General features: G+C 48.3%; 1 protein-coding gene across 3 annotated transcripts in view; it reads left to right on the top strand.

Moving 5' to 3' along the window:
- Positions 1–14,280, top strand: part of ARHGAP22 (Rho GTPase activating protein 22) — a 215,139-nt gene that overhangs the window by 24,833 nt on the left and 176,026 nt on the right. Inside the window, exon 1 of one of the 3 annotated variants that reach the window (XM_066349403.1) lies at positions 9,458–9,559. The exons of the other annotated variants lie outside the window; for them this stretch is intronic. Within the exon in view, the coding sequence (XP_066205500.1) occupies positions 9,526–9,559 (34 nt within the window). The 5' untranslated portion in view covers positions 9,458–9,525. Of the gene's footprint in view, positions 1–9,457; positions 9,560–14,280 lie in introns of those variants that run through there. 3 annotated transcript variants of the gene reach the window in all.

The raw sequence follows: 14,280 nt of genomic DNA, 5'->3' as shown, positions 1-14,280 counted from the left end.
AACTTGAGAAATGGACAATAGTGGTTGTTACAGGGCCTAAAAAGCAAAAGGCACAAGGATCACCTTCAAATATACATACATGGTCAGGACAACTTCACCATGCTGGGACTAAAAGCCACCATTGTCATGCAGGACCTTGTCGCTGTGACTAGTTCTGAGAAGCCCATCCATTCTAACCATCATTTAGTCTTTTCATGACACACTCAAGATTAGATCAAAACCAGGCAGGGGCATTGGCAGGCTGCGCCTGGGTCACATGGCTATGTGTGACTCCCTGCAGGGACAGATCAAATCTGTTCCTCATGACATCCAAAGAGTGCAATGGTGAGGGTTGCTACAAAATAAGAAAGGGCTGGACGTTGACAGCCCCAAAACAAGTTTTGTTCCACTACACAGATGAGGGGAAGGGCAGGCGTCATTTTGAGCATAGGGAGCACGTGAGTGCTTATCACCTTGGAGAAAAGAACCAGTGAGAGGGGGTGGGATTAAAGATGCTGACTGATGCAGGGGAATGGTTGGAAGAGCAGACAGAGGCCGTGTGCCTACAGGAAGTGGTCTGCCCACTGCAGGGGCACCGGAGGAGCCTTCCCCTCCTTGAGAGGTCTGAGTTTGGGAGAGAAGACGCCTGGAAAATTTTTGTTCTCTCCATCTGTTCCCATCCCTGCCTTTCCGCAACAAGCAGGTGTTTTCAGAAGGGAGAAGATTTGGATTTTCAATAATTGCAAAACTAATCAAAGTAATGATTCATCATTTTCTAAAGTCTGACTCTCGGGGAAGGGAAATCATTTCAGACCTCCTTCCCTGTTGGACCCACGTGAGGACAGGCATTCCTGTTTGAGCCTGGGCAGGTCGATGTCAGCTGCAGTCTGGGTCCCCCTGTCCCTGTTTCAGGGAAGAGGTGACAGCTCCTTGGCACCATAGTACATCATGCTGCCAGGGCCCAGAAACCCACGAATGAGGTCATGTTTCTCTCTGTCCTCTCAGCCTCTGACTGTCAGTTGTAGAACTCAGCAAGGGACGTCACCTGGCCCAGGGCGCCAGGCCTTGTGGGCTGGGCTCCTTCCTGCCACCCACACAGCTCCTTGAGCAAAGCCCATACACTCACGGCAGGGCCAGTCCCACTGCTGGTTCCACACACTCTCTAACAGGAGCCTTCCCTTCTGAGAAACCTACAGTGAGACTTCATAGTGAAATAAAATCTTTACTTGAATGCTGTCCAGTTAAAGGTGAAATCCCGACCGTGGTCCAAGCTGAGCGCAGATTCTGAGGTGAGTAGTGTTTACCTGAACCCAGCGTTTACAGCAGCTTAAAAATGAGGCCTGCAAACCCCACAGAATCCTTATGTGGCACACACTGCTCAGCTGCTCGGAGTCCCCAAACCCCGCTGCAAGGAATGGGGTCCAGCACTGGTGGTTCTCTCTTTTAGGGTCAGCCTCAACTCTCAAGCCAACTTTATGCTCTTCTTGGGTGGCCTCCAGCCAACAATGATACAATGCAGTGAGAGCCAAGATCATGCTTTTCCCAAACCAATCCCTGTACATGGGTCTAACAACCTCTTACCCAAGCCAGACCCCTCTTTTGGGCCATCTGCTTAGAAGTATCTGGTAAACTAGCCAAGACATTGTCACATCCGCACAGCACCCTGACATGCCCCTCCCACCTTACTCCTACATCTAGCTCTTTCCTGATCAGTGGTCAACTCCTTAGAAAGCTCCCATTTCAGCATCCACTACCAGGGAGCCAGTGGGCACACCTCCCTGTCATTCATTTGGCACGTGGTAAGCGTGACCTGTTCAGTGGCCTGGACACGAGCTATTGAGAAGTTAAGTGTGCTGTGTGACAAGTGCTACAATGGAGACTGGGGCAAAAGGTTATAGTATCTAAACCAACTCAGTACCCCCAAGCCACCTCCCCCCAAACTAGGACTAGAATCTAGACAACATGCCTGGGGCTACAGCTCACGAGTCAGCAATGCCTGTGTACTGTGGTCCGAACCCTCTTTGTGGCCTGGCATTTCTTTGTCCTTCTGACTCTCTGCCCAGGATCCTGGAACACCAAATACCCGAAAAAGTAGGAGTCCAAGGTTCCAGACCCCTTCTAGGGGCCTGGACTACATATGAGAAGCTGGACCACCACAGAAATGTGTGGACAAAGCTAAAATAAAATGCAAAGCTAAGCATCTGGAAAGGACATGAGGCTAAAGGACACAGACTTAGGCCTAAGGCAAGAAGACTGAGGACAGGATAGGCGCCACGCCCTCCGGAGCACAGCAGCTGGGACGTGCCCAAAGGCAGAACTGAGAGGATGCTGAGAGTGCCAGCCAGGCAAGGCCACCAAAGGTGGCAGAAAGGTTCACCTCTGATGAATTCCACACAATTTTACAATTTAAAAACTCTGGAAAGAATATTCTAAATTCAGCATGCTACCCGTTTTGTTTATAGTTTATATGTAAATTATGGGTGATAATATTTAAATCATGGGTTCATTTCTAAATTATGGGCTAATTATGGGTAATTTAAATTTTATATATTTAAATTATAGGTGAGGTCCTTATCAGGTCTGGCAGGAAGCCTTTTCGAAGGTTCCGTGGCCTTGAACATGAGTGACAAGGAGATATTGAAGATGCCACACTCTAACCATGGGGCATGGAGCGGGGAGGTGCTGCCGAAACAGGGTCCAGTGGGTGCAGCCAAGTCTGGTGGGTGAAGAGGGGGGGCAGAGTGTTAACCCAGAGGAAAGGTCAGTTGCACTAACAAAGAAGACCAACCTGCTGCAGGCTCAGGACAGTGGGAAAGGGGGCCGTCTCTGTGTCCCTACTACTAAGTGAGACCTGTCTCTACTCTCCCTGCTCTCAGCTTCCTGCAGGTGAGAGGAATGGGACCGTCCCTTCAAATCAACACTTTGTGGGAGGCCACGTGCTTAATAGATACCCTTGCCCTGCACCTGCCTAGCAATGGCTCTCCTTCTTATAAACATCTGAGATGTTTCCAGGTTGACAGTGGGTGGTCAGCTCCCCTTGGTCATTCAGGGGTCAGAATCTCGAGCCACTGCCATCCTCTCCACGGGGCTTCCAAGACAGTCCCATTCTAGTCCTAAAAAAGAGTGATGCTCTGAAAGAGTGTTAAGGTAGGGAGTCTTGCAGGCCAGGCCTGGACTTGCCATGTCAATCTGTTCATACACGCTGGCCAGGACACGGCCACGGCAGATGGCAATGAGGTAGGGAAATGCTGCGCAGTTGTGTGTGCCCAAGACACAGGGGAGGGCAGACCTGGGTGCAGGGCCAGCCCCTCCGCCTGCTGTGAGGAGGAGACCGTGACTGGGGCACATAGACTGAAGGAGTGAACACAGTCGGCAATGACCAGAGGTGCACTGGCAAATGTGTTTAACAACCAACTCTCCAGAAGAAAAAAAAATTAAGTTCTGATTAATAGTATTAGCAGATTTTCTAGGTGTATATATTCCTGTCACCATCCATGTCAAACCACTAACACAGAGTTGGGAAGAGATGTGCAGTAGTCACCTAGTATGTAGTTGTATTAGGGTTCTTCAGAGAAGCAGAACCAATAAGGAGATAAAGAGAGAGAGATACGAAGAGACAGAGGTGGCTGGATGGGCAGATAGAAAGGCAAGGCTTTTTTTAACTTTTACCAAGGCAGAGGGGAAATATAAATACACGGAATTGGCTCACATGAGTATTGAGGCTGAGAAGTCCCAAGATCTGCAGTCAAGCTGGAGACCCAGAATGGTGTAGTTATAGTCCAATGGCCAGCATGCTCAAGACCCAACAAGAGCTGATATTCAGTTCATGTCCAAAGGCAGAAGAAAAACTTTGTCTCAGCTCACGGCAGCCAGACACGTCTACTCAGGATAGGGTCAGCCTTTTTGTTCTCTTCAGGTCTCCAAGTGACTGGATGAGGTCCGCCCCCAACAGGCAGAGCAGTTTCCTTTATTCAGTTTACTGATCAAATGTTCATGTCATCCAGACACACCCAGAATAATGCTTGACATCCTGTCTGGGCACTCCATGGCTCGGTCAAGATAACACACAAAATCAGCCCACAGTATATCACCAATAGTATTTTCACTAGACAGATGTGAATAATCTAAAAATGCAGACAATAGAATAATGAAGTAAAATAATTAGGAAGTGATGGTTGGTGAGTATGTATTAGTTTTGTTTTTTAAATATAACTTATTTAATTAAATTTTTAATGCTATCTGTGTCAACCAACTGGCTTGCAAAATACTTGAGAATGCAGTAATCAGCTTTCCCAGCCATCAGTATCAGCCAGCTGGCCTAACACACCACTGGAATGGGCAGAAGTGGCAAGCTAGGGAGCTGGGTGGGCAGCAGCGGCCTAGTATAGAGACAGCACTCCAGGAAGTCAAGGAACACTGGTGCTTGTGACCCACTGGGTTAGGATAGCAATGTTTTCCCCTTCTACCTTCAAAAGAGCTTACTCTGTCCTCCTGGCAACATCTGGAAGCAGAGTCCTGCTATCTCTATAGACCTGGAAAGAATTAAAGAAACGTTTACCCTCCTGGCAGCAAATCCCCCTTACCATGCTAGACTAGGTGGCAAGCGGCAGAACCCAAACCCAGACTCACTGCCTCCTCTGCTGGACACCTGTGTGCAGTGCACCCACTGTACAGCAATACCTGGGGCTCTGCATAGAAAGGAACCTTCTCCTGCAGTCTTGGGAAGCCACTTTCTAACTGGGAAACTGGCCTAAGACGTGCCTCCCTGAGAAGAAGCCTCCCTGGAGGTGACAACAGGCAAAGACTGCCTCTGGTGGCCCAGACTTAAGGACATGAAGTTATATTCTCCCATCCAAGTACTAACCAGGCCCGACCCTGCTTAGCTTCCGAGATCAGACGAGATCGGGCGCGTTCAGGGTGGTATGGCCGTAGACTGAAGTTATATTCTAAAGTCGTGGTTCTCGGCACTGACTGCACATTGGATCACCCAAGGAGATTTCACAATTCCCAGTGACCACCATACAAGTCGGACTTGTCAAATTGGAGCTGCTGGGGGTGAGACACAACCACTGGTTTTCAAAGCTCCCCAACTTGCAGCCACTGTTGACGTAAGAACTAAGAATGCCCAAATTTGTAAAGAATTTCTATAAAAATTGTATTTGAACCAAATAGAGGGTATGCCTAGAAGCAAGATCTCAACACATTGAGAAAAATACCTCCAAGAAGTGACAGTTTGTAGCTTCTTTTATTTATTTGGGATTAAAGAAGGAAGTAAGGAAGTTTACCTGAAGGTGAGAGAAAACCAGGAAAAGCTTGGATTACAAGGTAGGTTACAAGATTATGTGCTTTCTTAAGGGTAGTTATGGTTTATTTCAAAGGTGTGTTAACTTAGATGCACAGACACAATGGACAGAGCTTGCTTAAGGCAAAGACAAGCCTTTTACTAAAGAAGTGATATCCTGGGGTGTGACTATCCACCATGACCTGACTTAGGAACCTATGGTGCCATGATCATCCTGTGAGGTTACTTTATATAGTACCCCTTTTTCATCCACACACTGATACAGTCACCCTGGCTCTGGACCCACCATGTAGGTGGGTGACCATCCCACCCTGAGGCATACATTTCAGCAGATGCCTTTTGGAGAGTTCTGCCCACTAAGTGTCTCCACTTGCCCTTCACTGCCTGCTGATGCCTGGCCAGAGCAACTCTCAGAAACTGCTGAAATGATGCAGGCCAGGACGCAGTGAGGGACCCAGGACCACTGCCAGGAGGGGCAGTGCCCTGCTGCAGGCTCAGGACAGTGGGAAAGGGGGCCATCTCTGTGTCCCTACTACTAAGTGAGACCTGTCTCTACTCTCCCTGCTCTCAGCTTCCTGCAGGCAAGAGAGTAGGACAGTCCCTTCAAATCAACACTAAAGTGGGAGGCCACGTGCTTAACGGATACCCTTGCCCTGCACCTGCCTCACTCTGCCCACCCTCCCAGCAACTGCAGAAGGGTATGGGGGGAGGGGCTTCCAGAGTTCTGTAGAGCAATGTTTGTAAATTTCAGAAAAGATGGGGCTCTAATATCCCTGCCAGCCTGACCTCACAGATCCCTTCATGCAAAGAAGTACTGGGAACATGGTCCGAGGACAGAAAGGAGGAAGGACCTTCTCTGTCCTGTCCCTGTCCCCTACTGTTCTCGAGTGCAGTCTGGCTGCGCTGCTGACCTTTCCCATCTTTACTTCTGGGTTTAAGCCCGGAGCCTCCGTAGTTTTGTCCAGTTCCAGGGCCAATCCCGGGAAAAGCAAGAGGAGTGACTTAATGTCACTAGGGGAAACAGCTGCACAGAAAAAGCTCTTGGGGGTGATTTCTTAACCAAAACAAGTGTGAATGGACCCAAACTAAGTCTTCAGGGCATTTTTCTGCCTTTGACTTGGAGAAAACTGTCCAAGCTGCATTATTCACAGGTTTGCTACACGATTGCTCAAGACCTTGTCATTAGTGGCCACAGGACCTCACCCTGTGACCCTAATGTCCACGTGAGATTTTCCAGCGTTATGTCCTTCCCACTGCTGGGTAGCCTTTGCCTCAGCCTGACCTGCCCTCAAGCCATCCTGAAAGGAAAAGAAGTACAATTTTGTCATTCGGTGGAGTGTGTTGGATCTGCCTTTTATGGGGCTCCTGGCCAGAGCCCACCCTGGGGCTCAGGGCTGGGAGGTAAAAAAGGACTTTGGGCTATCTAAGAGGTGTTAGGCAGATGAGAACTCTGGAGAAGTGCTTAGTAGCTGTTTCTGATGGTAGAATCAGCACAGTCCACAGAGATATTGCTCAGCATGATCAGGCTTCTGTAGCTGAAAACAGTGTGGAAAAGGGCTTTCCATAGAGAGGGACATGCACGTGCAAAGGCACAAAGGCACATAGGACCAGGAGCTCTGCATTAATATAGTTGTATGTAGCATTAGCAGGAGCTAGGTTGCAAAGGAGGCAGCAACCGTACTGTGAAAGGCCTGGGATGTAATGCCAAGATACTTATCCAGGCCCTGGCCAGTTGACTTAGTGAATAGAGTGCTGTCCTGGGTTCAATCCCTAGTGAGGGCACACATGAGAAGTGACTATCTGCTTCTCTTCCCCTCCCTCTCCCCCTTCTCTCTCTATCCCTCTCCTCCAGCCAGTGGCTCAACTGTTTTGAGCATTGTTCCTTAACGCTGAGGATAACTTGGTTGATTCGAGCATCAGCCTCAGACAGGGGTTGCCAGGTGGATCCTGGTCAGGGCACATGCGGGAGTCTGTCTATCTCCCCCCTCTCTCCTCCTGGCTCTCAAGCCAGGAACTGCTCACCAAAAAAAAAAGAAAGAAAGAAAGAAAAAAAATGATACCTATGCAAACCTTCTGAGGAGTGGGTGAGGGCCCAAGTAAGTGGCCTGATGCTGAGTAAGACAGCTTTGTCTCCATGGACTCGGCTCTCTCCCTTCAACCTGGTCACTTGACCCATCACATCCTGGCAACTCCTTAACTAAGGTGACCAACTTTTTTACAATGAAAAGGAGGACAAAAATAAATTGAAGAAAACAATATCGTAAATAAAAGAAACATTTTATTCATTGCAACAATAATATACTATAATATGATAAGTACATAATTAAAACATTTGTAATATTTTATATTGTAATTATGCTTAAATTCCTATTAACTTTTAATAATAATTGTAAGAGAAAAGTACTCATTTAGATACAAATACATCTCATCACATGCAATGGATCAACTCTGCATCGATTGAATACAGATATTTACAGATTAGTCTTCCAATATCAAAAAGGAAGATATGTAGGCGGACACTGTTTGAGGGAGGATGGAACTTACAAAAGAAGGACTGTGCTCCCTAAAGGAGGACGATTGGTCACCTTACCTTAGCCTCTCCTATCCTCCTCTCTCTCCATTGTCCAGACCCTGTCAGCTCCCCAAGAACCCCTACCCAGCCTCTGGACATGCTTCCTCTCCACTGTTAGAGTTGCTCTCCTATCAATATCACGTTTGGGAATCAGTGGACATAGGGGCAACTGTAAGGATTAGGGAAGGACCACGGTCATTCAAAGCAGAGGTTGTTCAAATCTTTTGTCTTTCAACTAAGAGGATCTCACAGTCCCCAGGCCCGGAAAGCCAAGCCCTGAGCTCAAATACCTCACAGGGCACATAGGTCATTTTCAGAAGCATAAAGTTCTCACCATCCAGCACATTCATTGAGGGCTCTCAAGTCAGGAACTGCTCACAAGAAATGGCTGGAATTTGGGTAATTTAGAGAGATTGGCATCATGGAAAAGCAAGACCTGGAGACCAGCCCTGGGTTCAGATACCAGCTCCAACACTATTGTGTGACCCTGGGCAAGTTATTCAACCTCTCTTGTGCCTAACTTTCCTCATCTGGAAAGCCACAATAACACCTCAAGCAATTTAAGAATTAAATGAGACATAAATACATAACATCAGCTTCAATGCTGGATACATAGCAGGTACCTAGTAAATGATAGTGATTACTATTTCTTGGGCAATTTTTAGGGTCCTGGGGTCAAACCAATCCCCCCTCCCCCACCCAAAGCCCCATTATACAGTCTTTAGCATCATGTTAGTATTAAATAAACACCACGATTAGCAGAGATTTGCTATTCAGTGGACAGTGTGCAGGTCCTGACCTGGGTGCTTCACACTCTTTCTTACTCCATTTACCTTAGTAAGGCAGCAGAGAAAGTGAACATCTCGAGCAAGCATCTCGCTGATGGTCCAGTCCTCTGAGGAATTGCACACTGCAAGGCTATGGGATCTCTCCAAGACACGCCTGTCTTTCAGTTAAAACTGGGAGCTCCTAAACCTCTTCCTGGGCCCTTGTGGCAGGAGACATTGGGCACTGCAGGTCCCCTTGGAGGGGCCCTGACAGAGTCCTTGGCCTATAGGGATCTCAGCCGACCTCTCAACAAGAATGCTCTCCCTCCCTCGTCCTCTCACCTTCCCAGCCTCCAACCTTGCCAGGGCGGGACAGACACTCAGGCGATTTGCCTGCGGCCGCTGGGTGTCTCTGGAGCAGCCCAGCGAGCCCTCACAGCACAGAGGGTAGATCCGAGCCCGGGAACCGCCCGCCCGCCGCCGCTGGGACGGATCGTCCAGTCCTCCTTGCGGACCGGCCCGCTTGGTGTGGGAGGAGAGTCAGTGAGTCCGTGGGACTCAGCTCCGAGACCCACAACTCCGCCTGCGCCCTGGCCGGGAGGAGGGACAGTCAGGCTGCCCCGCCCTGGCCCAGGGATTGATTAGCAGAGATTGCTGAACCTCTTAGTGGTTTGCTTGGATGAGAATTATTCTGGGATAGACAAATAATGCATTAATGCTTATGTAGTCCCACGCAAGCCAGCGGTCCGGAACCAGGAGATAGAACCCAGGGAGCCTTGCTGGTGATGCCAGAGGCCATTAGGGTCTTTGCAAGACCTGAGGGGCAACTGGTCCAGAGGAGGAGAAAGGGGAAGTGGATGACAGCATGATCGGTTCAGCGACTCTGGCCACGTGGCTGCAGGAACATGCTGAGCCCAAAGATCAGGCAAGCCAGGAGGGGTAAGTCCAACTTAGAGGGACGGATCTGGGCACAGAGTGCGGGAGCTTCTCAGTGAGTGTGTGTGTGGACACTTAGCCGGCTGCCTCACGGCGGGCAGATGGGCCAGGCATTGTGGAAGCATCTAGGGGAAGAGGAGTTAGCATCCTGGGGTCAAGGGGATTCAGACCTGAGCCTGCAAAGGGGCAATGGCTGTCTTAGTGCCCCAGTGAGTATGCAGGCTTCACCCCACATTCTGTGTTTTACTGAGTCCCTGAGTTGCTCAAAGCGACCAGGTGGCAACTTTAGAGAAACTTTGTTCCTTTCCTAAAAACAAAATAAATGCTCAATTCTCAAGACTTGTCCCAGCAGCCAAAATTAAAGTAGCCCTCATGAGGGAGGCTCTGCCTGGCTTCTGGAGACAACTGGGTCTAAGTGAGCATCCTCATTCAGCAGCCTGGGGGCTACTCTGCAGAGCCTGCAGGAGTGGCCAAGGCTGGGCTGCAGGAAGCAATTCCCCAGGGGGCTGGGCAGGGAAAGGCACACCCCTGGAGAACACCCAGGAGGCTGTGGAGCTTGGAGGAGAAGGTGCCTGTGGGCAGGATGGGGCTTGGGGGCAGAGCCAGAGGCAGTAAGAGATGTGTGAGTCGGAGGGTCTGGCTGGAGTGATCCTGCAGAACTGGGTCAGTGCCTTGACACCCTGTGAACCTGCAGGGTATCCTGGAGACTCGGTACAAGTCCCAGAACTAGAGACAGCATCTTTCTGGACAGCCACTTCTTTGCTAGGGCAAATGTCATGTTAGATGAGAACATCTGTCTCTTTAGAACATGGAATGTGCCTTTTCAGGTGGCCAGTGTTTAGCCTCCTTGTGAGTGAAGAGCATGAGGGTGGTTTGGAGGTGGGTGGAGCATCTGCTTGGGGTGCTGGGAAACAGAGTGAGTCCCACCTTGTGTGTATGGCAGGGACCCTCCAGTCCCTGGGAATGTACAAGCAGCACACTCATCTCATTAGCATGTCGCAGGCACCTGGGTGGGGGAAGGGGCATCAGGATGTAGTCAGAGCCACCAGGACCCCCACCCATGGGGTTCTCAGGATGGAGTATAACCTGTTGTTCCCAGTGGGTAGAGGAGGGCTCTGCTGAAGGATGAGGCACAGTCTGGTGGCAACCCAATGGTTGGGCCAGGCCAGGCTCTCTGCAAGAAGTGAGCTTAGGTCTGCCCTCCTATTTCTGTCTAACATTCTAGCCACTGGCTACATGTGGCTGTCAGCACTTGACATGTGACTAGTCCAAATTAAGAAAAATACACACTAGATTTTGATAACTTGGCAGAAAAAAAAATGCAAAATATCTCATTAATAATGATATTATATTGATTACATGCTAAAATGAGGGTATTTTGGCTATATTGAGTTCAATCAAATATATTGTTAAAATTGTATTTACCTGTTTTTCTTTTACTTTCTTTTACTTTAATTACCAGAATGGCAAATGTGGCTCTCATTCTATTTCTGTTAGAAGGTGCTAGTCTAGAAAGACATCAGTTCTTCAGGGAAGGGCTCTCAGGAAGTCCGGTTTTGAAAATTAAAATTTTTATAAGCAATGTTTTAAGTCAGTGGTTTACAACTGGGCATAAATTTTCTCCCTGGGAACTTTTGGCATTGTCTGGGACTTTCTTGGTTGTTACTAGCATCTAGTGGGTAGAGGCCAAGTAACCCTTCCACAATGTAGGCAGGCCCCACGACAGAGAATGATTTGATCCAAAATGTCAGCAGTGATAATGTTGAGAAACCCTGTACTAGATTATATTATATGATAATGTATATTAAAAGATGAAATGTATGTTGCTATTCATCAGAAATTAATAACAGTCACTTACCCCCAAAACAGTATGATCATAAACTGCAACAAGAAGCATTCTAAGAGCATAGACCACAAATGAAGTATCTAGAGGGAGTAAGTGCTCCTTGAGCTGTAAGCTGTAGAATGATGGGCAGCTAACTAGGCTAAGGGTGATGGAGGGAGGACGCCTGGTTCTAGGCCGGGAACAGCATGGGCAAGTGCCATGGGAGGCAAGGGGCTCCCGGGCCAGGAGGCTGGAGCTCGAGCAGGAATGGGCAGCGTAAACAGCATGAGACTGGACACCTGGTCAAGGCTGGGAGCACATAGGGCCAGGCTTACAGCTTGTTAAGGAGCAACTCTTTCTAGGACATTCCAGGAGAAATATAGACCAAAATGATATATATGTGCTTTGAAAAATTTGGGCTCTGGTAGAGAAGAACTTGCATCAAAATTCCTCCCTCATTGAACTTTTTAGAAATTGAGCAGCATGAGTGTTATAAACACAGGAAGACATAGTATGCACAAATCCCAGGGCCCAGGACCAGACACTGTGTCCAGACTGCTCCCGATATGCTTCCAGACTATACCAGTATGTGGATACACGCAGTTGCGTGATAAAGACAGGGTCACTTCCTGGGATAGTTCATAAAATCGGCCCCAGTCAGCTACCTCAGAAGCTCCTGGGGTCTCGCCAAAGGCTCTGCAGATAGGGACTTCCCAGGTAATGTGGCTGTTAGTTTTCTGGCAATTCCCCATCTAGACCAACCCTGAATCGGCTCACAATGGCTGCTATCACCTTGAAAGTTGTCCTCATGTCTCTTTCCCAGGGAGGAGGAGTTGCCAGGATTGAGAACCTCCCAGGGAGAGCCCTACTCTCACTTACCTGCATGTAGAATTAAGTTTGGTCAACTGGTTCTCTCCTGGCTGAGTTCAACTTCCAAGAAGTAGTTAAAGGTCTGTGCGCGCGCGCACACACACACACACACACACACACACACACACACACACACACACACACTACTAATTCAAAAGAGTAGGGAGGCATCCAAACCAATTAGAAATGGCTGAAAATGGGCCAGTAAATTCAAATAATGTGTATCACACAATTCAAATTAATTTCAGGAAAGTGGTCCAGGTTGGTTAATACCATCTCAAACCAGTCATTAATGCTAGAGATGATTCGAGCTTTCCATTATATCCTTAGAACCAGTGCAGGCTCATCCTAGCTAGTCATGGTTCGCTGAAGCCAGGCCAGGCCCTTTGGAACCAGGTGTGGCTCTGAGGGTCCCTCCCAGGGAGCTCTTCCTGACGCCGTGACCTCGCAAGCTCTTCCGCCACTGAGCCCACTGCCTCATTTCCAGAGTGGAAGTGGAAGAAATACCTCACCACTGCCCCTACCAAACTTCCCAGGAGACAAATGAATACATTCATTAAAACTCAATGAATGTGTTCCTTGTACAGTGAAGCAAGTCACCAATCTGTGTGCTCTATGACACTCTAAAAGTTGCAATTCATTTTTCAGGATATAAAATGAAAACATCAGATAGGTGCCCTCTCTCCTGGGAGTGAAGGGTATAGTCTCCCAAAGGAAGGGCAGTGAGGCCCCAGGCTACAGGCTCTGCCTATTGCCACAATTTGCAGTGTTAAAGCCTAGATAGTCCCTCCTCTGCTTGTTCAGTCCCTGAGGCACCTGGCTCATCCCTTTCTCTCCAGGTAGTAGTCAGAACAGTCTCGGAATACTTGACCCTGATGCTACCCCAGCCAGCTAGGATTGAAATCCCAGTCTCACCAGGCTTGTTTCTTCAAAGATTTGTATATTCCCCCAAAATTGACAGAGGCCTTTGCTGTGCTATTAGCCCCACCCAGAATAAAGGTTTATTGCTCTGGCCTCACCTTGCTCCACATGGTGAGGTGTGGGAGGCAGCCCTGTTGCTTTACCTCCCGAAAAGCTATTGACTCTGCCTGTGTCACTCATCCTCTAGTCACCATTCTCCCCCAGCCATTGTCATCTCTGATTTGGACTATGACAGTAGAACCCTACGTCAGCCAATCCACCCCATCTGTCTATTCCAAAGCCAGAGCCATCTTCTCAAATATAAATCCAGCCAGGCCCCTACCTCCCACCCCAACTGGAAATCCAAAGCTCTTACCATGGCCCACAAGGGCCCTCTTCCAGTCTAGCCAATGACCAAATCTCCAACCTCCTCTCTCTCTCAGCTACAAGACATACTGGCCTTCCTGTTACTCAGCTGTTGCACAGGCCTCCTTAACACACACACACACACACACACACACACACACACACACAATATTCTTTAACTTGGATTTACCCTCTCAGTTCAGCTGTCACCAGACAAAGAAGTCCTCCCACACACCTCAGTCTAAGCCGGGATCCCTGCTCCCTGCTTTTCTTTTCTTCACATTGTTTACCTCGGATGAATTATAGCTGTGCACCCCTTAGTGGGTTTACCTGGTGAATATGTCCCTCCTTTGGACTGTGACCTCCATAAGGGCAGGGACCATTTCTGCTTTTGAATGTTATTATACTTCAATGCCAGGCATTTGGTGGGAATTCAATACATGTATTTTGAATGAATTAGTGAATTAAGGAATTAATGAAGCACTGTCTCTGCCCTAATGGGTCCAGGTACTTTGGAAAGTAGATCCCTCCCTTGCTGACTTAAATATTGCAAATATTTTCCTAATTTGTTGCTTGCCTTTTAGTGTGCTTTTTTTCTGCTGATAAACATAAGTTTTTTATTTTTATGTCTTCAATTTATTAATATTTTCTTTTTGAGTTTCTGCCTTTGTTTAAAGCATTTCAAAGTTGGCCTTTGCTATAAGGAGGCCCCTTTGCTGGACTGACGAGCAGAGCGACAGCAGGCCTGGCTCTCTTCTTAGCA

The sequence above is a fragment of the Saccopteryx leptura genome, chromosome 9, assembly GCF_036850995.1.
Source record: "Saccopteryx leptura isolate mSacLep1 chromosome 9, mSacLep1_pri_phased_curated, whole genome shotgun sequence".
Taxonomy (NCBI): Eukaryota; Metazoa; Chordata; class Mammalia; order Chiroptera; family Emballonuridae; genus Saccopteryx; species Saccopteryx leptura.
Note: the sequence above shows the minus strand (reverse complement) of the source record. Positions and strands in the feature narration are given on the sequence as shown.